The 23,359-nt window shown below is 38.0% G+C and overlaps 3 protein-coding genes across 3 annotated transcripts; 2 read left to right on the top strand and 1 right to left on the bottom strand.

Moving 5' to 3' along the window:
- Positions 1 to 2,901: 2,901 nt before the first annotated feature.
- Positions 2,902 to 4,691, top strand: LOC131327134 (ferritin-like catalase Nec2). Its single transcript, XM_058360149.1, has 3 exons — positions 2,902 to 3,700; positions 3,782 to 4,007; positions 4,179 to 4,691. Exons 1-3 carry the CDS (start codon positions 3,309 to 3,311, stop codon positions 4,557 to 4,559), a joined length of 999 nt encoding a protein of 332 aa, XP_058216132.1. The 5' UTR covers positions 2,902 to 3,308; the 3' UTR covers positions 4,560 to 4,691.
- A 12,870-nt stretch (positions 4,692 to 17,561) lies between these two features.
- Positions 17,562 to 19,108, top strand: LOC131327135 (ferritin-like catalase Nec2). The gene is made up of 3 exons (XM_058360150.1): positions 17,562 to 18,107; positions 18,189 to 18,414; positions 18,586 to 19,108. The coding sequence occupies exons 1-3, from the start codon at positions 17,755 to 17,757 to the stop codon at positions 18,964 to 18,966; spliced, it is 960 nt and encodes a 319-aa protein (XP_058216133.1). The 5' UTR covers positions 17,562 to 17,754; the 3' UTR covers positions 18,967 to 19,108.
- Positions 19,109 to 19,337: 229 nt separating this feature from the next.
- LOC131327137 (small ribosomal subunit protein eS21-like) lies at positions 19,338 to 21,594 on the bottom strand. Its single transcript, XM_058360152.1, has 4 exons — positions 21,434 to 21,594; positions 20,595 to 20,679; positions 20,366 to 20,498; positions 19,338 to 19,580 (listed from the first exon to the last, which is right to left on the bottom strand). The coding sequence occupies exons 2-4, from the start codon at positions 20,642 to 20,644 to the stop codon at positions 19,515 to 19,517; spliced, it is 249 nt and encodes an 82-aa protein (XP_058216135.1). The 5' UTR covers positions 20,645 to 20,679; positions 21,434 to 21,594; the 3' UTR covers positions 19,338 to 19,514.
- Positions 21,595 to 23,359: the final 1,765 nt, after the last annotated feature.

Below are 23,359 nucleotides of genomic sequence, written 5' to 3'. Positions count from 1 at the left end.
GACTTGAAATAAACTAGAGATTAAGATAGATCGGGAGTAAAGAAACAACTTTAATTAAAGCGACAATATCAAAAACTAACAACTAAAGGCAGAAATTAAAATATTCAAAACTGAAAAATGAAGAACACTCAAGAACAATTTGAATTGCAATGAAATCTAATCTAGATCTAGAAAATGTACTACTTGAATCTACGCTACTTGTTTGTACAAAACAATGACATAAGCTTTTATACTCCGGGGATCCACGCCTGGAATATTCCCAAGATGCTCTGAAAATTCGCCTTTAAGTCTCTCGCCATCGATGGCAGCGGCCTTAGAGTGCTCTACTATGGGGCTCGGCATCGATGTAACACAATACATCCCATCAATGCCGAGGTGGTTAAAGGACTGGACCACTAAGGGGCTCGGCATCGATGGACCTTCTCCCTTGACATCGATGCCGAGATCAATAGCTCAATGCTTGGCCGTTATCCTCTGCCTTGGCTGCCGGCCTCTTGCTCGGGCAAATCAGCTTCTGCTCGGGCAATTCTGGTTCTGCTCGGGCAATTACACGCCTTAAGCCTCGAAAACTCCCCTGTTTGGCGATTCACCTACAAGACAGAACTAGAACACTCTTCAAGCAAACAATGTTAACAATAACTAATTAGTACTTAAATTAAACTAAAACTAAACACTAGCGCACCCTACATTACATTCTCGGGTGCTTATCATACGGCTTGAGATATATATCACAGAACAAAAGGTAGTGTTGGGGTATTGCAGGGAGAAGATATTACAGTAATTAATAAGCTCATTTCGGATATAAAAAAAAAATAAGCGTCATTCAGGAGGGAGGGGGAGAAGTGGAAAAGGCAAAACTTGTTCGGGGGTTTTTTTGAAATTAAGAACAAAAGCTGACTTGGGTTAGGTAGGGTTGGGTTAATAGGAGTTAATAGTGGTCCCCCCCTCTTCTCTTAGTCAATGAGAGAGAGGGTTTTGTCCACCCTCTTTTAGGGATGGTGAACAAAATTGATCTCCCTTAATGGGGCTTGTAATTGAGTTGGACCTATAGTGATTGTGGTTCCTTTGATTGGCATTTTTATCCTATTGGTTTATTCGTTAGGCTTGGTTATCTATTAAACTCTCACACAATGGATGTTGTGTCCCATGATTTGTAATTTGTACTTCATACATGATGTAATGATATCTTCTATCGATTGGCGGGAAAAAAAAAACAACGAATCCCCTAAAAAATAGTCCGGCTACCCAACAAACTGGGTCAGAGTTTCTTGACATTGTTCTGAAAAAATTAAAGGGAAAATGATAGCCCAGGACGTGTTTTGATAATTAATATCCGCTAAAAACATGCTGGAAACATTTGTTAATGCTAAAAATGTCCTTAATTCATAGGTATTAATTATCAAAACAAATTATTGGCCGTCATTTTCCCAAAATTAAACTCTTTCTATACTCATTAGGGCCTGTTTGGCCACTCAATTATCTGCATAATGCCTTTTTTCCTTTTTTCTTGTTTCTGAGTGTTATGGGCGCCCAATTCAGAATGGATCTACCATATGCATTGTCGAAAGAAAAGAAAAAAACGTCAAAATCCAAAAATCTCATCTTAGATAAGCTTTTGATTCTCATTTTCGTGTTTTCTATTTACTGGAGACGTAAAGACGAAAATATCCGTCACTTGTTTCCCTTAATTCCTTTTCGTACCCACCTCGTGTATCATTTGCAAGCTACTACATTTTTTATTTGTAATTATTACTATGTGATATGCATTCAAGTTTCAAAAATTTTGTTTCTTCCGTCGTACTAAAACTTTATGTATCTTGTCACCACCCGTTAGGAATGCCCAACTCTCTTGGATATTTCTTACAAAATTGGGTAAAAGTCAATTTTTCACTTCTCCGATTCCTCTCATCGACACGAAGTACCAATACATAAAAATTTAGCGCAAGACTAACAAACGCAAAAAAAAAAATGAATAAGGATAAAACAAAAAGGTTGTAGTCTATAACATGTAGATTAGCAGAAACGGGGGCCTAAGTACTGAACCCAAAAAAATGTATGATGAATAAAAGTGTTGGCCGGGAATCACGTGGCAGTCTCCAAAACGACCAAATAATTTTTTTGGTAAACATTAGAGAAAGTCTAGGACCGCCTCATGGGCCACTGCATGCCGGGTGGGGCCCACTCCGACCTCTACGAAAATAAACAAAATATCCATAAATTTTAAAATAATTAATTATTTATGGGGTTTGGAAAAAAATCAGCTCCAACCAGTGCCGGCCCAAGAGGCCGGGGCCTCAGGCATCCCAAAAATTCCAAATTTTAGGGGCACTCCAATAGTTTTACTACTTGGATTTGAGTAGGACTCTTTTGATACTTTTGCTTCTAGAAATGCAATACAAGTAATATTCAAGTGATACTCATGCGTTCTTGAGATAATATATATTTGCCTATTTGGAGATTTTGTATTTTTTGTGTTCGTATGTAATGATTAGTAGAACTTTATATTGGTTTAGCTTTCTCGTATTGTGATTGTTGCTGTAGAAATTATTAAGTATTAACTATTTAATGGCATACTTTTTTTATTAGTTCTTGGGCATTAAAAACTCTTGGGCCGGCCCTGGCTCTAACGGATATCGATAGGTATATTTTCTGAATTCGTAGGGGCGAGCAGTTTCACCTCTACAAATTCAGAAAACATATCTACTAATATCCGTTGGAACTGATTTTTTACAGGGCCCCATAAATAATTATTTCAGAGGTTATAAATATTTTTTTGTATTATTGTGATACACAGGATGGGTCTCACATGGCATGTGGTGGCACATGCGGTGGTCCTGGCTTGTGTGATCAAGTAAATGTTCCGACATTAAATGGCGTGGTCCATTAACGCGCAAGAGGAGTGGTGGGTGTTTTTTCCTAAGATCATGCTTCTAGAAATGTATGGGGTAAAAGTCAGAAACTATGCCTCGTCTTACCAGCAAAGTCTGCCCAAGATTGCATCACCTCACATGAATATTATTCCCAAAGATAAAGATCAGATGAAATTCACTATCAAAAACACATAGTTGCATATTTCCATTCAATTTGTGAGATGAAGTACCAAATTGCACCTTCAATCTGATTTGTGCTTGTTTTCCTAAACACGCAAGAGGAGTAGTGGGTGTTTTTTCCGAAATAGAGTAATTCTATTAGTTGATAATAAATATTACAAAATTTTGGTCATTTGAAATAGGAGTATGAATTATCCTACAAGCGAAAGCTACTCTTCCATAGACTTAGCCTCACTATAAATTCCATTAAACTCTCTCATGTATTTCATCTCCTACCACTCCAACACAAACACAACAATGGGGGTTCTCATAGCCTCCACTTTCTCCTTGGTTAAGTTAATACTATGGATGTCAATCATGAGCAACTTCATCTCCATCTCTTCATCCAACCCTATTTGCGAATCACCATATCCACCCCATGCAATCCCGGTGTATGTAGAAGACGTCGATACATTGCAATTTGCAGTGAACCTGGAGTTTTTGGAAGCTGAATACTTCTTGTGGGCAGCACTCGGGTACGGACTTGACCATGTTGCGCCCCAGTTAGTTCTGGGCGGCCCCCCTCCCATTGGCGCCCAAAAAGCCAAGCTTGATTCTCTTACGGGGAATATCATCACAGAATTTGCGTATCAAGAAGTCGGACATCTCAGGTTCGTCTTCATGTCCCGTTACAATCAATATTACACGCAATTTCTATTTGGCTAATGCGTGAATAAACCAATTTTTTGCAGGGCTCTTGAAAAAACAGTAGGTTTGTTTCCAAGGCCTCTATTGGATGTAAGCCCGAAAAACTTTGCAAAACTGTTTGATGAAGCATTCGGGTATGAACTCGATCCTCCATTCGACCCGTATCGTGATAGCCTCAGTTACATGTTGAGTTGCTACGTGATTCCGTACATGGGACTTGTTGGTTACGTTGGAGCAAATCCTCTTATCAATGGTTACCAGACTAAGCGGGTAATTAATTCCAAGCAGAATAGCTTTCATTGTCCATTTTTTGCACAAATCAACCATTCTATTCGGTAATCTCTCAGAAAGGGGCTGCAATGTACTTTGTTTCCGTAGATTGATCACCCAAGTAACTTTTCTTTTTCCTTTTTTTTTTCCCTTTTTATCTGTTTTGCACAGCTCTTGGCAGGACTCTTGGGAGTTGAATCCGGCCAAGACGCGGTTATACGAATGTACCTCTACGAGCGAGCTAAAGAACTTGTGCATCCATATAACCACACGGTGGCCGAGTTTACCATCCGCATTTCAGAGCTCAGAAATCAGTTAGCGATGTGTGGCATCAAGGATGAAGGCATCATTGTCCCACCTCAGCTAGGAGCGGAAAATCGTACAGAGAGCAACGTCTTATCGGCTAATTTCGACTCCATCTCTTATAGGAGAACTCCAGGGGAGATCCTGCGGGTCGTGTATAGCACTGGCAATGAGCATTTGCCTGGTGGGTTCTACCCTCACGGAGGAAATGGAAGAATAGCCAGAGAATTCCTGAAAAAGCCTCATTGAACGTATTACTGGCTTAATTTGCTCTGTACGAAGATATAATATATGCATGTGAAGCAAATAAAGAAAGGGCGACTGCTGAGATGTAATGTTGTTGTGACGATTACAGTAAATAATACGGCAGCCATTTGTTTTTGTGCATTGTTTCAGTGTCTTTTGCTTCACTGGTGTTTCAACAAAAACACCAGCGGCAAGATTGGCGAAAAAAAAAACAGATTCCACTCAACTTGCTTCTGGAAGCTGTAGCAACAGGCAAAAAATTGAAAAAGATGTCTACCAGGCCCCCAGAAAACAGACACAAGCGAAAGAGGCATAGAATTCCATGGTAATTTATCGATAAAGCCAACACGAACTAACCAAACCTGCATTAGAAATTGTCGCTCAGAAGGTAATGATATATTAAATTATGTTCACCAAAACATAAATCCATCATTCATTTTCTAGTCATCCTCAACATTACATAGAACTCAAAAACAGAAAAACAAAAGATTAAACGATGTATCCAACGAAGGGTACGGGATAGAAAATAGAAGCAACTAAATAACTCAACCATAGATGGCGCAGATCTATTTCTAACAGCTACCAATGTGCTTCACGCATGTCTAAATAATGGAACTGACTCACATGAGTGTCCAATTCCAAAAAAATAATTATGAATTAATAGGACGTGTTTAGACGAATGTCTGATGCACGCCGCCTCCTTAGAAGCGCTCGTGTTTCTTAGCAAACCAGAAACTCTAGTACTTAGGAAAGAAAGAGATGGGGGAGAAAAGCAGGGAGAACGCCAGAACAAGCACACAACTCTAGGGAAGAAAAAATTGTAAAGAACATAGACTTGATATTATTACAAGACTACAAGAATGGATGAACATAACTACATAAGTAAAAGATGTGTTTGGAGAGATCTGAACCACACGGGCAAGTTTTCCATGCATTTGGCTCGTCCGTGATAATTTACTCAAATTCGTATCGACAGGCGGACTAATCACTAAGTGGGCATGCTTCCTCCAGCATAAGTGAACCTTTACGGAACTGGTTAGAAATGGGTGCAGACAGTAAATGAAATCCAAGTCCGGGAAATAGAAGTAAAGTGAAAAACGTTACTAAGAGTTCATGTATTTTGCGTTGTTGTTTAAGGAAAATTAGTTTTTAAAAAAATCAATAGGTAGTTGTTTGATAATTAATATTTACCGAATTTCCCGTTGAGTGGTTTTTTAATTTAAAAGCAATTTTTTTATTAATATTAAATAGAGTAATTCAAAGGTTAAAGGGAACCAAAGCATAATGGCATTGCAACCAAAAGCAAGCATCCCAATTAAGACGATATTATAAGCCTTTGGATAATCATCTGTCACCCTGGACTTTTTTTTTTCAATCAATAGAATAAATCATTTTACATCAGATATGAGTACAGAGTATAAATCCGGTAAATTACATCAATTGTGAGAGTCCACGAGACAACCAAGCCCAACAACTCAACCAATAAAAGAAAAAAAGAAGGGAAAAGCCCTATAAAGAAAAAACACTCATACGCAGATGGGAAGACTCGAACTCCTGACCTCTTAGTGAGATGCAAGAGTCTTAGCTAATTGAGCTAGCTCTTGTTGGTTGCCACTCTGGACTTGGAACAAGAGAAAATTCTGTTAAATAAGCTTAATGAGGGCTTTAGCGGACTGGGTTTACCCACATGTTTTCTTTCACCTTCGATCACTACTCTTGAAATATACGAGTATATTGTTGTGGTTCAATTTACTTGTTTAACAAGTGATTTATGCATGAATTAAGGTTAACATAGTGAATATTCGCGTGTCTCAATGTACTTCCTTAAAACTTTTCATTGCAAGCCACTGGTACTGGAGACCACTTTAGGTATTTCTTCGATTTGAGATTTGATTTAATTGACTTCTTAGACCTTGCTTACAAAAATTTGTCTATGTTTTGCAAAGGCTGATTTGATTTATTGATAGAGAAATATGTTGTGCCTGGAGTGGATCAAACCAAAGTCAAAACACACACATAGACAGGAACACGGAGATTTAGTGCAATAGGGTTGATATTGTGTTTTGTTGTTGGTTTTCTTCTGTGCAGACCAAAGGTTATATTCTGGCCTGATTTATCCTGGGGACGGCGTGGTATTAATCGAACTGTTTGCACAATCTAGGCAGAGCCGCGAAATGTATTAAAGAGTGCGGCCTAGTCTCCGACTCAACCCAAACACTGCAACCATTATTCGATAGTAAATCTGTATTTCGGTTACAAATTATTGAGATAATTCTTTATTATTTTATAGCAGTTATTTCAACAAAGTCTTCTCTTGAGGCTGAGGTGAAAAGCCCACAAGGGCTGCTGAAAGTGAGGAACGGAGCCACAAGGGCCTCCCAAGTCTACAAAAGACTCCTATTTTACATCCTTGTAATTCTTACTGAGATGTACACCCAGAAAACGACATATTGAACCAGATTCAAAAGTAGAGCGGAGTGTAAAGAGAACACATTAGTTAGGGATTTGTTAAAATGTAATTAGTCAAGTTGTTAGTTTGGTTAAGATGATTTAGTGGGTACTTAGTTGGGCCAGCTGTCAGGACAGCTGTACTTGTAACTAATTCTGGTGAGATTGTGTCGTGCAAATACATAAGCACTGATCTCAGCATTGTAACACAACTGACAACAGATTACAATTGAGTTTTCAGATTTGTTCTCTTCTCTCTCTCTTCTTCTTCCTGTGATTCATTTGTTCATTTCTTGAGTTTTCTATATGGTATCAAAGCCGATCTGAGACGAGAGTCCTTCGATTCCTGTTCTTTCTTCTTCTAATCTCAGAAATTAGGGCACAAGCTATGGCATCTAATTCAGCAACCTCGACTTCAACTACAATTACTTTACCTTCAGCTCTCGCTTTCCTTGTTTCTAATTTTCACTCTCTTGTCAACATCAAGTTGGATAGCTCAAACTACTTACTATGGCGGATTCAGGTGGAGAATGTTGTAGATGCGAATGGTTTCTTTAGCTATCTTGATGGATCTGAACCAGTTCCACCGCCTCAGATTCGAGATGATCACGGTAATCTTACTTCAAATCCTACCTTTTCTCTCTGGCGGCTAATTGATTCCCAACTTAGATCGTGCTTGACTGCATCACTGTCTCAAACCACACTGCCATACGTTCTAGGGTTAAAAACTGCTCATCAGGTGTGGGAATCCCTCTCCAATAGATATAATTTCTTATCAGAAAGTCATGTTCAAGAACTTAGGGATCAGTTATACACTTTGTCCAAAACCTCTACAATAGAGGCCTATATTGATAATATCAAAGATATAGCACAAAAGCTGATTGCAGCTGGAAGTCCTATTGAGGATGATGAGCTTGTGTTTCGCACTCTACAAGGCTTACCTACAGTTTTTAATGGACTCAAAACTGCAGTCAGGGCTGTACGCACTAGGGGTCATAAGGTCTGTTTTGATGAACTTGTTACTATGTTAAAGAGTGAAGAAAAGCAGCTAAGTAAAGAGACTACTGAGACAGATAAAGTTAGCACTATTCTTGTTGCTGCTCATGGAAATCAGTCTCAATCCCATGAGACTCCAGGCATTATGTCATCTATACCTTCTGTGACTCCTCTGGCTACACCTCAGTCTTCAATTGGTGCATCTTCATCTCAGTTTGCTACTTTTTCTCCTACACCACAACAACAATTTCAGTACATTCCACAGAATTTTTCACAAAATTTCAGGCCTTTCAACAAAGGCAGAGGGGGAAGATATGTTCCCAAAGGACCTTGTGACATCTGTGGCAAGAATAATCATTCTACTAATTACTGTTATTATAGGCCAAACAATATGTCTTTTGCTGGTCCAAGTTCTCAGTGGAGAGGTTACTCAGGTGTCTCACAGTCATTACCTTGGACAAACTATATGATGCCTGGTTTTCCTCAGAATAACATCCCTATGTTCCAGGGAGTTTCACCACAGATGTTTAGATCTCCTGCACAAAATACAGGGGTTGTTCGATCTAATGGTGGTTTTAGGAGTGTTTCTCAATCTGTCCCACAGATGCCTTTACCATCAGTTTATGGTGTTCCTCAGTATGCATCACAGATGCCTTCTCCTGCTCCATTTGCTGGTTTTACCGAAGGGTTTGTCATGCCTCCATCTTCTTCTGGACCATATGGAAGCTATTTTATGCAACAAACTCCTACTACATCTTCTACTGTTTACAGTTCTGATACCTTCAACAATTCTGCTACTCCACCTTGGTATTTTGATAGTGGGGCGACAAACCACATCACCAACAATATGCAAAACATGAATTTGGAACATCCTCAGCCAACAACAACAAATGAAGGTGTTTTGGTTGGAAATGGGAGTACAGTGCATGTCACTCATACTGGTAATGGCTTACTTCCTACACCTAATGCTAATTTTCGTCTTTCTCATATTCTACATACTCCTCACATTACTCACAATCTTATCTCCGTTCATCAATTTGCTAAAGATAATAACTGTTTACTTACCTTTGATTCAAATGGTCTTGTCATTCAGGACAAGTCCACACTTCAGATTCTCTACAGAGGCCCATGTCACAAGGGGTTATACCCTATTCTGAATCACTCTAGAGTTGTGTCTTCTTCTTCAGGAGTTGCTTCTTCCTCAGAAGCTGTTTCAACTACTGCTCTTCTTAGTCATTCTACTTCAGCAGAGCTGTGGCACAGAAGACTTGGGCATCCAAGTACTCCTTTGTTTACTGCTTTAGTCAAACAGTTTAGTCTACCTGTTAATAGTTCTTTTGTGCCTGATTGTACCTGTTGTCATATGGCTAAGAGTCACAAACTCCCCTTTTCTCTTTCCATCAATCAAACTACTGCTCCTTTTTAATTAGTACACATGGATGTTTGGGGGCCATCACCTGTTGCCTCTAATAAAGGTTTCAAATATTATCTTCTTGTTATTGATGATTTTTCAAGATATTCTTGGTTGTTTCCTATGCACTACAAATCCGAGGTTAAGTATAAGGTTTCTGATTTCAAAGCATATGTTCAAACTCAATTTGGTACTTCCATTCAAACTGTTAGAAGTGATAATGGTGGCGAATTCATCAATCATTTTCTTCTTCATTTGTTTCTTTCTACTGGTGTAGTTCATCAAACTACATGTCCTCATACTCCAGAACAAAATGGTCTTGTGGAAAGAAAACACAGACATTTGATTGAAACTGCCATTACTCTTTTACTTCAAGCTAGTTTACCTGTTACCTTTTGGTTGGAAGCTTTAACCACTGCAGTGTACTTAGCTAATCGTTTACCTCACACATCTTTACGGTTTCAAGTCCCTTATGTTCTGTTGTACAAAACCTCTCCTAACTATTTCAATCTTAAACCTTTTGGTTGTTGTTGTTTTCCTTGGCTTAAACCATATGTAAGTCATAAATTGCTTCCAAGGTCCACTCCTTGTGTTTTCCTAGGGTATTGTGATAACACCAAGGGGTTTCGATGTTATGATCCTAAAACAACAAAAGTCTACACTTCTCGGCATGTCAAGTTTATAGAAAATGATTTTCCCTATCCTACTCTCATTACTCCCTCTTCTGATACTACCTTTGTTACTCCCTCTTTTACTGTTCCTTTAACCTCTTTTGATGATATAGTTGTCTCAGTTTCTTCTCCTCTTTCTGATGGTTCTTTGCAGACCTCCTCTTCTTCCAATATTCCCTTCTTAGATCCTGTTTCTGTTTCGTGCCTCCTCCACCTGAATTTTTCTGTGAGTCTCCTGTGTGTTCTTCTCCTGCTTCTATTTCTGTTTCAACTCCTACATCTTCTGTTTCTAGTCCTCCTTCTAGTTCTTCATCTGATCCTTCTTCGTCTTCTTCATCTGGTTCTTGTCATGCTTCTCCTACTCAACGTTCTTTGCTTTTACCTCAATCCTTTCCTGTTAACTCTCATTCTATGGCTACTAGAGCTAAACATGGGATAGTCAAACCTAAAGCCATTGTGAGTTTGACTGCGGTTGCTTGTACTCCTACACTTCCACACACTGAACCATCTCATTTTTCTGAAGCTGTTAAACACTCTGTGTGGCAATCTGCTATGGCAGAGGAGTATCAAGCCCTTCTTCAACAAGGGACTTGGTCTCTTGTCCCTCCTCCCACTGGGGCTAATGTGATAGGATGTCAATGGATCTACAAAATTAAAAAACATTCAGATCGTAGTGTGGCACGCTATAAAGCAAGACTGGTCGCTAATGGGAATCAACAAACAGAAGGTTTAGACTTTACAGAAACTTTCAGTCCTGTGGTCAAGCAACCAACCATTAGAATTGTTCTTAGTCTAGCCGTGCATTATGATTGGCCTCTACGACAGCTAGATGTTACAAATGCATTTTTGCATGGAGTAATAGAAGAAGAGGTTTATATGAAACAACCACTTGGTTACAAAAGTGCTTCTCATCCTGATTATGTGTGCAAACTGAATAAAGCATTATATGGGTTAAAACAGGCACCACGGGCTTGGTTTTCTTTATTTTCCAGTTTTCTTCTTCAACAAGGGTTTGTCAATAGTAAGGCTGATCTTTCTCTTTTCTCTCTTAAGAATGATCACAGTGTGACTTTGATTCTTGTATATGTTGATGATATCATAATCACTGGAAGCAATGCAACTTATATTTCTGAGTTGATCAAAGTTCTTAGCAGAAGATTTGTGCTGAAAGATCTGGGTGTTCTTAGTTATTTCTTGGGGATAGAGGTTGAAAACCATGGTAAAAGTTTGATTCTTTCTCAGCGTAAATATGCTACAGATTTACTTGTTAAATCTGGGATGCATGAGTGTAAACCCAGTCCTCCCCTTCCTCAACTAAGCCAGCAAGTTTGGATCCTGATCCTTTATTTGAGAATCCTCATTGGTATAGGACTGTGGTTGGTTCATTACAGTATCTCACTCTCACTAAACCAGAAATTTCGTTTGCTGTTAATCTCGCCTGTCAACATATGCATGCTCCTAGACAGAGTCATTACATTGCTGTCAAAAGAATTCTGAGATACATCAAAGGGAGTATTCATCAAGGTTTATACTTTGTGCCTAGTCCTCTTACTTTGACTGGTTTTAGTGATGCTGATTGGGCTGGTGATCATGTGGATCGTCGGTCAACAACTGGATTCTGTTTGTTTTTAGGGTCTAATTTGATTTCCTGGTGTGCAAAGAAGCAACACACTGTTGCTCGCTCTTCAACAGAAGCTGAATATAGGTCTTTGGCTCAGACTGCAGCTGATGTGTCTTGGGTTCAACAATTGCTTCTTGATGTGCATGTGTCTCCTTCTTTACCTCATCTTATCTGGTGTGACAATCAGTCAGCTATTGCGTTGGCTTCTAATCCCATCTTCCATGCCAGAACAAAACATGTGGAGGTGGACTATCATTTCATTCGAGAGAAAGTGCTTAGCAAACAAATATTGGTTCGGCACATTGGTACATTGGCACAGATTGCAGACATATTCACTAAATCTCTATCTGTGGATAGGTTTCTTTCTTTGAAGGCCAAACTCATGGTCATGGATACTCCCATGAGTTTGCAGGGGGCTGTAAAGAGAACACATTAGTTAGGGATTTGTTAAAATGTAATTAGTCAAGTTGTTAGTTTGGTTAAGATGATTTAGTGGGTACTTAGTTGGGCCAGCTGTCAGGACAGCTGTACTTGTAACTAATTCTGGTGAGATTGTGTCGTGCAAATACATAAGCACTGATCTCAGCATTGTAACACAACTGACAACAGATTACAATTGAGTTTTCAGATTTGTTCTCTTCTCTCTCTCTTCTTCTTCCTGTGATTCATTTGTTCATTTCTTGAGTTTTCTATACGGAGCACATCCCACCAATTTTAAATCTACATCCTTACGCTTAAGAGCCCGTTTGTTAGCCAAATAGACTAATTGCTCAAACTAGCTATTCCTGAAACAACAAATTTGGTGTTTGGCAGGCATAATATATACTTGGATTAGCAAATTTTGAAAACTTATGGCATGGTAGCAGTTAGCTAATTTTCGCCTTTTATCCCCTTCTTAACTAATTCTTCAAACCAACTGGAGTTAACTCAGTTGGCCAAAAACTCTTGCATCTCACTAGGAGGTCAGGAGTTCGAGTCTTTCCACCTGCGTGTGGATGTTATTTCCTTTGTATTTTTATTAGGGTTATTTCTCCCCTTAATGGGGCTTGTAAACTGTAGTTGAGTTAGGTATATAGTAATTGTGGTTCCTTGGATAGACATTTTTATCCTGTTGGTTTAGTTGTTTAGGTTTGGTTATCTCGTGGACTCTTACATAATGGATGTAGTGTTCTGTGATTTATAATTTGTACTTTATGCATGATGTAATGATATCTTCTACCGATTGGAATAAATAAATAAATAAACCCCACTAATCCCTCAAAAATGGTCCGGAAACGGCGTCGGGGTTTCTTGACATTTTTCTGAAAAAATTAAACTCTTCCTATACTCGTTAGGCCCTGTTTGGCCACTCAACTATCTGCATAATGCCTTTTTTTTCCTTTTTTTTTTTTTTTCTTGTTTCTGAGTGTTATGGGCGACCAATCCAGAATGCATACCATAATGCATTCTCGAAAGAAAATAAAAAAAAACGCCAAAATCCAAAAATCACCTTAGATAAGCTTTTGGATTCTCATTTTCGCGTTTTCTAAGTGCCTGTTTGGCAGCCTCATTTTCACATTTTCTATTTCTCCTTTTTCCATTTCGGCTGTTTGGCTAAAAACCAGAGAACTCATTCTCCGAGAATGGTTTTTCAGATTTGAAGAAAGGAGAAGAGAAGTGAGAAAGAGGTCCATAGGAGTTTTTCCCATTCTCATTTTCGTTTTTCAGACACGCCAAAAGACATCCCTACCCTCTTTGTTTGGGAGAATTCCACAAAACCATTTGAACGTTATCTCCTCCTCTATTTCAGATCTGTTCTTCCACTGTTGAAGAGAGAGAATCTGAGAGAAGCGAACGAAAGCTGAGTGGGGTGTTGAGGAAGATTATGTTGAATCCTCTTTGTTCTAGTTGGAGGGATAGAGCTTGGAAGGGGATTATGTGGCCTTGGCCCATGATCCGCCATTTCTATTTCTGCTTTCTCACTACAGTGCAAGAAAACAATGGAAAACAGGAAGGGAAAAGGAATCACGAAAGAGATTGGTGACGTTGGAGGTCCTTTTCTTTCCCATTAAATAATTAAGGGTAATTTTTTTGGTAAAAAATCAATTTATAATTCATTTTTATCTCATATCTTCTAAATACTACTCATGTTACAAAATGTATTATTGACATATCATCCAAACACTCTACCAGATTCAAAATTCAGTCTGACCATAATTTAAAAAACCAAGAAAATGAAACTGAAAAGTTAAAAAGTAGGCTCCCAAACACCCCACGAAGAGACGTAGAAAGATGAAAATATCCATCACGTGTTTCCCTTAATTCCTTTCGTACCCCACCTCATGTATCATTTGCAAGCTACTACAATTTTTTATTTATAGTAATGGGAATGACTTCGGTGTCCCCGGTTATTTTGGGAACACCGTAACTTTTAGCATAACAAAATCACTATGAGCATAACCAAAATCTATTATGAGCATAACCAAAATCTATTATGAGTATAATCAAAACCATTATAAGCATAACAGAACCATAACAAGGCATAACTTGATTGTTATGCCTTGGTTGAGTTTGGTTATGCCTTGATTGGTTTTTGGATATTCTTTGATTATGTCTTATTTGGATTCTGTTATGCTTGTAATGGGTTTTAATTATGCTCATAATAGTGAAGTTATGCCAAAAATTACGGTGTCCTCAAAATGACCGGAGACACTATAGCATCATCCAGTAATTATTACTATGTGGTTTGCATTCAAGTTTTAATAATTTTGTTTCTTCCTTCGTACTAGTAAAACTTTATGTATCTTGTCACCACACGTTAGGAATGCCCAACTTTCTTCGATATTTCTTACAGTATAAAATTGGGGTAAAGTCAAATTTTCACTTCTATGATTCATCTCATCAACACGAAACAATAATACATAAAAATTTAGAAAAAGACTAACAAATACAAAAAAAAAAAATGAATAAGGACAAAACGAAATGGTTGTAGTCTATAACTTGTAGTTTAGCAGAAATGAGGCCTAACTACTGAAAACCAAAAACATGTATGGTAAATAAAAGTGTTGGTCGGGTATCACGTGACGGTCTCCAAAACCACCAAATAATTTTTTTTGGTAAACATTAGAGAAAGTCCAGGACCACCGTATGGGCCACCACACGCCGGGAGGGGCCCACTTTGAGCTCCACAAAAATAAAAAATATATATCTATAAATTTTAAAATAATTATTTATAGGGCCCTAAAAAAATCAGCTCCAACGGATATCGAAAAGTATGTTTTCTGAATTCGTAGGGACGAGCAGTTTCACCTCTACAAATTCAGAAAATATATCTACTTATATCCATTGGAATTAATTTTTTATAGAGCTCATAAATAACTATTTTAGATGTTATACATATTTTTTTGTATTATTATGAGATCCGGAATGTGTCCCATACGACGTGCGGTGGTCCTAGCACGGTTTGCTTGTGGGATCAAGTAAATGTTCAGACATTAAAAATCGCGTGGCCCAAATTAACTCGAGTGTATGTGGTAAAAGTCAGAAACTATGCCTATAAATCTAATTTGTGCTTGTTTTCCTAAACACGCAGGAGGAGTCGTGGGTGTTTTTTCCGAAATAGAGTAATTCTATTCGTTGATAATAAATATTGCAAAATTCATTTGAAATAGGAGTATGAATTATCCTACAAGCGAAAGCTACTCTTCCGTAGACTTAGAGCATCTGCATCAATCTCTTTAAATTTCAGATCAAATTAGGACGTTCACACTAGACTCTTTATATTTTGGATCACTTTATACCTTAAAAAGTCACTTTATTATTTTAGCTACCCATTTTTGAAATAACTACTGCAGCATCAGGCTCTTTACTCTCGCTCTCCTCTCAATAAATAATCAAACCCACCTCAATTAAATACTCTCCCTTGCCTCGGAGAGAGAAACAAAACCAGGAAAGGTATAAAAATCAGAAAGAGAAAGAGAGATGGAGTACAAAGAGAGAGATTGGAAAATAATATAAAAATGTGAAGCAAGTGAACAGTTGCTCGTCTGTCCAAACGAGCCACTGTAGCAAAATCAGATTTGCTTCCCCTGGAAAATCTTTATGATGAAGTGGTTTTATTGGCTGCTCCCTGTTTGTTTTTGCTGTAGATGACGGGGTTAATTGTTCCTCTTATACAGCTTAAACCCCTGCCTATGAATACTACTTTGCTGGTGCATAGGACTGTTGAAGATATGCTGTCATCAGAGCTATTTCGCAAGATCTGTACCAAGCTTTCTGCCTGAGATGTTGTATTTATCCAGCTCAATAGTTCAATATTGCTGTTATCACGTATACGAAGTAAAGCTGTCTTAAGGCCCCGTTTGATAACAGTGATAGATGAATAAGATTCGTAAGGAGATGAGATTAGGATTATGATTGGTAATGAAAATGAATTGTTAATGAGAATGGATTGATAATGAGTATGTTTGTTTGGAATGAGAATAGATGATAGGATTATTAATATCATGTTTGTTTGAGATAGAATTAAATGACGAGATTGAATTGATAGAAGAAATTTGTAATGAAAAGGGGTTGGGATTGGACAACGAATACCAAGTCCAAAGGGTATTGCTAATACTCCCTATGGAACTCACTACTCATCCCAACAGAGCAATAATCCGATTATCAAACAGGGGGTTTGGGAAGCCCTTGGGATCGGTAATCCAATCATAACGCATAGTCCTGTTATCAAACAGGGCCTAATTGGTTTGGTGCTCCATATTTCACTTCCATTGCTTTGCTGCTGCATGTTGATGATAATGCCGTCAACGGATTTTTCGAGATGCTTGGTACCTTTGACAGTGGGGTCTTGGTCGTCTCAAATCCATTCCCTTTTGGTTCCAATGGTTTAGTTGCGGAGTATGTGGCTAGTAGAATTGGTCTTGTTTTTTTTTCGGTTGGCTCCTCGCTAACTTCTTTTCTTTCTTTGGTAGCAAATGGCACATTATTGTTTTTAGTCTAGGTGCCAACATAGTTGAAATGTAGGTTTTGGTTGTGATGCCCATTTCTTTCCGCTCCCGTTTAATCTTTGTAACTTTATATTCGGAGATTAATAAAATTCTTTTGCCGATAAAAAAAAATGTTAAGAGTATTTTCAAAGTAGAGAGGAAGGAAGAGAGACTGATGCAGGGGGTTTTGGGTATTTTTTCCTTTCTGGCTCTTTAATTTAGTTTGAAGAGGGAAGTAAAGAGAGAGATGTAGATGCTTACACCTTAAAATGTCACTGCTAGTCATTTTTAAAATATATATTGCATCAGACTCACTATTTTAACTTATGATCGATTACTATATTATTTCCTTCTTCTTCCAAAATAATATTGAAATGTATTTTTTTATTTTTTCTCAAATGTAATACATACTCTGTAGCGATCTATTAAAAACCTAAAAATGCTTTAATTTTTAATTCATTTGAATCGGTGTGAAAATCTTATTTTTTGATCATTTTATCCTAAAGAGTCATAATTACTTTTTATCTCTAGGGCTTTCATAATCAAGTTTCTGGTCTTTATTTTGGATCATGTAAAGCAGAAACTTGATTATAAGAGTCCTATAGACAAAAAATAATTACGACACTTTAAGATAAAATGCTAAAAAACAAATAAGATCTTCGCACCGGTTTAAACGGATTGAAAATTAGAGCACTGGGGTTATGTCCGGACATTACCTTCAAGGCCCCAAAATTAGACGAAGCGCGGAAGCTGACTCAGACATCCGATTTAAAAAAGAAAACAAAAGACTCATTGGTGTGGTAAAAATTAAATAGAAAAACAATATAGTACGATGAATAGTGTCTCATTTGTTCTAAAGAGGCACTGTAGCAAAGGTAAAGAAATTGCAAAGTAGAGAGGGAGGACAAGAGGTTGATGCAGGAGACTTTCTGCCATTTTGCTCTTTCTTCTAACTTTGAGTAAGAAACTAAAGTGATGTAGATGCTCTTAGCCTCACTATAAATTGCATTAAACTCTCTCCTGTATTTCATCTCCACCCCCCCTCACGCTCTCTCTCTCTCTCTCCAACACAAACACAGCAATAATGGGGGTTCTCTTAGCCTCCACTTTCTCCTTGATTAGGTTAATAGTATGGATGTCAATCATGAGCAACTGCATCTCCATCCCTTCATCCTACCCTATTTGCGAGTCACCATGTCCACCCCATGCAATCCCGGTGTATGAAGAAGACGTGGATACATTGCAATTTGCAGTGAACCTTGAGTTTTTGGAAGCTGAATACTTCTTGTGGGCAGCACTCGGGTACGGACTCGACCATGTTGCGCCCCAGTTAGTTCTGGGTGGCCCCCCTCCCATTGGCGCCCAAAGAGCCAAACTTGATTCTCTTACCAGGAATATCATCACGGAATTTGCGTATCAAGAAGTCGGTCATCTCAGGTTCGTCTTCTTGTTCCGTTACAATCAATATTACACGCAATTTCTATTTGGCTAATGCGTGAATAAACCAATTTTTTGCAGGGCCCTTGAAAAAACAGTGGGTTTGTTTCCAAGGCCTCTATTGGATGTAAGCCCGAAAAACTTTGCAAAACTGTTTGATGAAGCATTCGGGTATGAACTCGATCCTCCATTCGACCCGTATTGTGATAGCCTCAGTTACATGTTGAGTTGCTACGTGATTCCGTACATGGGACTTGTTGGTTACGTTGGAGCAAATCCTCTTATCAATGGCTACCAGACTAAGCGGGTAATTAATTCCAAACAGAATAGCTTTCATTGTCCATTTTTTGCACAAATCATCCATTCTATTCGGTAATCTCTCAGAAAGGGGCTGCGATGAACTTTGTTTGCGTAGATTAATCACCCAGGTAACTTTTCTTTTTCTTTATTTTTTTCCCTTTTTATCTGTTTTGCACAGCTCTTGGCAGGACTCTTGGGAGTTGAATCCGGCCAAGACGCGGTTATACGAATGTACCTCTACGAGCGAGCTGAAGAACTTGTGCATCCATATAACCACACGGTGGCCGAGTTTACCATCCGCATTTCAAAGCTCAGAAATCAGTTAGCGATGTGTGGCATCAAGGATGAAGGCATCATTGTCCCACCTCAGCTAGGAGCGGAAAATCGTACAGAGAGCAACGTGTTATCGGCAAATTTCTACTCCATCTCTTATAGGAGAACTCCAGGGGAGATACTGCGGGTCGTGTATAACACTGGCAGTGAGCATTTGCCCGGTGGGTTCTACCCTCACGGAGGAAATGGAAGAATAGCCAGAGAATTCCTGAAAAAGCCTCATTGAACGTATTACTAGCTTAATTTGCTCTGTGCGAAGATATAATATATGCATGTGAAGCAAATAAAGAAAGGACGACTGCTGAGATGTAATGTTGTTGTGACGATTACAGTAAATAAATAATACGGCGGCCATTTGTGTTTGTGCATATTGTTTCAGTGTCTTTTGCTTCACTGGTGTTTCAAATAAAAACACCATCAAGATCGGCTGAAAAAAACACATTCCACTCAACTTGCTCCTGGAAGCTGTAGCAACAGGCAAAAAATTAAAAAAGATGTCCACCAGGCTCCCAGAAAACAGGCACAAGTGAAAGAGGCATGGAATTCAATGGTAATTTATCGATAAAGCCAACGGCCCAACAAGACCGGCATTAGAAATTGTCGCTCAGAAGGTAATGATATATAAATTTAGTCGACCATCAAAGACATGTTCACCAAAACATAAATCCATCATTCATTTTCTAGTCAACCTCGACATAGAACTAAAAAACAGAAAGACAATAGATTAAACCACGTCTCTAACGAAGGGTACTGGATAGAAAATAGAAGCAACTATTACTGCTGACGGACTTGAACTTTTTTCTTTTGCCAGAGCCTATCGAGAGCACTGTCAGCATCGCCCTGCAAAATATAGGCACCAAAACATCTATTCAGACAAACACTATAAAACTCAAGGGAGAAAGAAGAAGGCAGAAAAACAAAAGAGAATCCACCAATAGACAATCCATGTATCTTTGAGAATCTACTAAATAACTCAACCATAGATGGAGCAGATCTATTTCTAACAGCTACCAATGTGCTTCATGCATGTCTAAATAATGGACCTGACTCACATGAGCGTCCCAAATAACCAAAGAGTGTCCAATTCCAAAAAAATAATAATGAATTAATAAGACTGTTTAGACAAATGTCTGATGCACGCCGCCTCCTTAGAAGTGCTCGTGTTTCTTAGCAAACCAGAAACTCTAGCACTTAGGAAAGAAAGAGATGGGGGAGAAAAACAGAGGAGATCGCCAGAACAAGTGCACAACTCTAGGGAAGAAAAAATTGTAACGAACATGAAGCACAGTCCGTAAGATTAAAGTTGCTTAGAATGTAACAGAAAAAAGATAATGCTCGAATCTAGCATTACTACCCAACATTAGAACAAGTTTTAAGTTATTCTAAAAGATCTAAAGGTACGCAAGTAGTAAAAAATATGATCACAGGAGCCGTAGCGGCATCAATAAAATCAGCAATACCAGTAACCATAACAGTACTAGCAAGGTCATTTATGGAAAAACACTACCTCGCCTCTTTAATGATTTCATACAAATAGAATACAACAAAATCAAAACACAGAAATGAATAAACAACAAACACACACCCCATTCTTCAAAAGATACTAGAAAAGCAAGAAGAGGAACCTGGGCACGGATGTATCCACATAGCGCAAAAGTGGAGAATTGACCGGTATAACGGCCAGCCTCGTCCAAATGTCCGACATTAAGCTGGACAGAGGCATGATCCTTAGCAGTGATCAGCCTGTTCGTGGCAGAACTGCAATATGGCAAGAAATAAGTGAGTGAAATCTCACATGTCCAACTTAATGATAGGAGCCTACGCGATTGTAATAGAAAACAAACAAAGATATACCACTTCCTAGGGATGTAGAGATCCATGTTCTGTCCCTCCTCATTCTGCATCTTGGCGGATTGTTTCAACAGCGAACTAAAAACAACTGCATTTGACAAGACAAAAGTAATAAATAAAATAAAAAAGTACTTTAAAAACACCAATTATCCATCCAATCTTATATTGATTTTTTTTTTTTTTGATCATTAAAAAGGGTGGGAGGGGGCAACCAGCATAGCAACTCCCCCTGGGCGTGACCATAGAGGCTTCCTACCCGCTGTGGAATGTCCGGTTGAGCCATAGCTACTGTCCGGGAGGACAGGCCGTCACCACAGCACCACCAAGGTACTAGCTGGAAGTAGTATGCCATCACCCCTACAGGACAAGGACGTCCCAGGACTCGAACTTGAGTCTCCAATTGGGGAAGCAACTGACCTACCAACTAGGCTACCACCTCTGGTGGTATCTAATATTGATTTGATGCCTAAGTATTCAGAGACTCTTGTGAGGCCGAATACAAATTGCAGCCCTAAAAAACCGAGTTCGATACAAAGAAATCGAAATTAACCAAACTGGTCCAATAGTCCCTTCTCAAACCCTATTCCACAGAAACACAATAAACATCTATTCGAATGAAAGATATGCATACGAAATTGTGAACTAATAAACAAGCTGAAGCATTATAGCAAATGGAAATAAAAATACAATGTAACAACTACACGAGTATCTTTTACGTTGAGTTTATGCAATCTCATGAAACCTTGTTCAGAAGTTCCACAACTTAACAGCATTTCTTAACTTTACAAAATCCTGGGGAGAGAGAGAGAGAGAGAGAGAGAGAGAGAGAGAGAGAGAGGTACCGGAGAGAGGAGCGAGAGAGACTGCAATTTAGAGCTGTGGATCGATGGAGGAGATGAGGAGTGGCCTTGGGGGTTTAGTCGGCGTTCTTGTAAACCCTAACCTCATAAACTCTACTACTTCTTGGAGCCTTCTAAACACACCCCTCTTCTTTCTATCTCCACCCACCTTCTCTTGAAACTAAAGGTTGGTAATAGGTAATTTCGTGTCATTTTCGTGTTATATATCAAAATCTTATTTATAAAATCTCACAACATTTTTCAACTTATCATCTTTCGTGTCATTTTCGGGTTGTGTTGCATGTCAAAAAGTCCTACATTTCGCTAAATTTTTATTTTTTTTAGTTGACAGTTCATCAAACTAATATCCAATGTATAGAATTACCCATAAAAATATTTATTTTTAGCTCAATTATATGAATTTATTTTGTTTTTCGTGTCAGGCATGCCCACCCCTATTTGGAACCTGAGCCTATTTTGGCCAAAATACTTGCCTTTTTTTCTATTCAAATATTTTTTCGCATTTGTTAGTTTTGTATCAAATTTTTGTAGATTATTAATTTTTCTCAATGAGAGAAATCGGTAAAGTAAAAAATTATTATCGAAACTCATAACTATTTCGAATAAAGACAAAATTAGGTCACAAAAGTCTGACGCAAAATAAAAAAATGCGAAAAAAATTGAATGAAGACAATAAAACTAATAACGAATGGATATTTTAAGTAGATTCGATAATATTTCTGCAAATGATAATTAGGAGGTGTATTTAGACTAATTTTCATATTTGTGTGTTTTTTTTTAATATTGCGTACAAATTTATTCCCAAACATATATAAGAGCTTACACTCGAGGTATGGAAATAATTGTGCCGGCCCAATTTTTTTCAATGTTTTTGGGGTCTATCATGGCACAAATATTTTTTTTTTCAAAATATCAACTAACATGATTTTTAGACATATTTATGGCATTCTGGACCGACTACTATGACTGCATGCGTGTCTAGTGCAATGGCTTGGTTTAATAATTCTTGACCAAGAGTTTTAGAACCCGAAAGAAAAAGAAATGACAGCCGGAACTAAGGGTCTTAGAACCCAAACGTGAAAAGAAATACTAGGTTTTACTCTCTTTTTTCTTCAATTGAATCAAAATTTCAATCGGAATTCAATCCCATTTTTTTCCAAAATAGCATTTTCCTTTTGACGCAATTTTTACCTTCTCCTTATTGTTCATTAAAGACAAAATTTTATTTTCTTTATCTAATTAAGGTTTTTTTTTTTTTAACAAAAGTTCTTGATACCATTATAAATAAATTCTGTTCTGACTCCAAAATGAGCCCAAATAAGCTCAAAAAGGGCAAAACTTGAAATGTTCAGAAGAGGAGACTCTTCCTTTTTCAAAATTAATTAATTTATACACACAATTTTTACCAGTTTTCTTCTTTTTTACGATAAAATGAAAAAATAAGTAAGTGAAATGGTAGTTCAATGATAAATATCGTGTAGTCCCCACACATCGCTTCTTAGTTTCGAATTCCATCATCCCATTGGGATCTCTAGATTTATAAGAATAAAGACAAAAAAAAAAACGGAGCGCAGATATTGAATACTCCGTTGGATGGTGTGAAAATTATTTCCAAAATTGCAATACTACATTGTTTTAGAACATAAATCTAAAAATAACTGTGCATAAAACCATTCGATGAACATGCACCCAATCCGGAGTTGTATTGTGTTGTCTCAAAATAAACACAGCAGCATGCAATTGTGCTTCATTTCACCGTTCGTCTCGACAATCAATAGTCCGGATTCAAGTAAAGAAATTTTTTTTCAAGAAGAGTTTATTTAAAATTCAAACCATATTTAGACGGTGAAATCACACGCTGCTGCACTACGTTGTGTTATACTCGGATCGGCCCCCGCTTCCCATTAG

The sequence above is a fragment of the Rhododendron vialii genome, chromosome 5a (genome assembly GCF_030253575.1).
Source record: "Rhododendron vialii isolate Sample 1 chromosome 5a, ASM3025357v1".
Classification (NCBI taxonomy): domain Eukaryota; kingdom Viridiplantae; phylum Streptophyta; class Magnoliopsida; order Ericales; family Ericaceae; genus Rhododendron; species Rhododendron vialii.
Note: the sequence above shows the minus strand (reverse complement) of the source record. Positions and strands in the feature narration are given on the sequence as shown.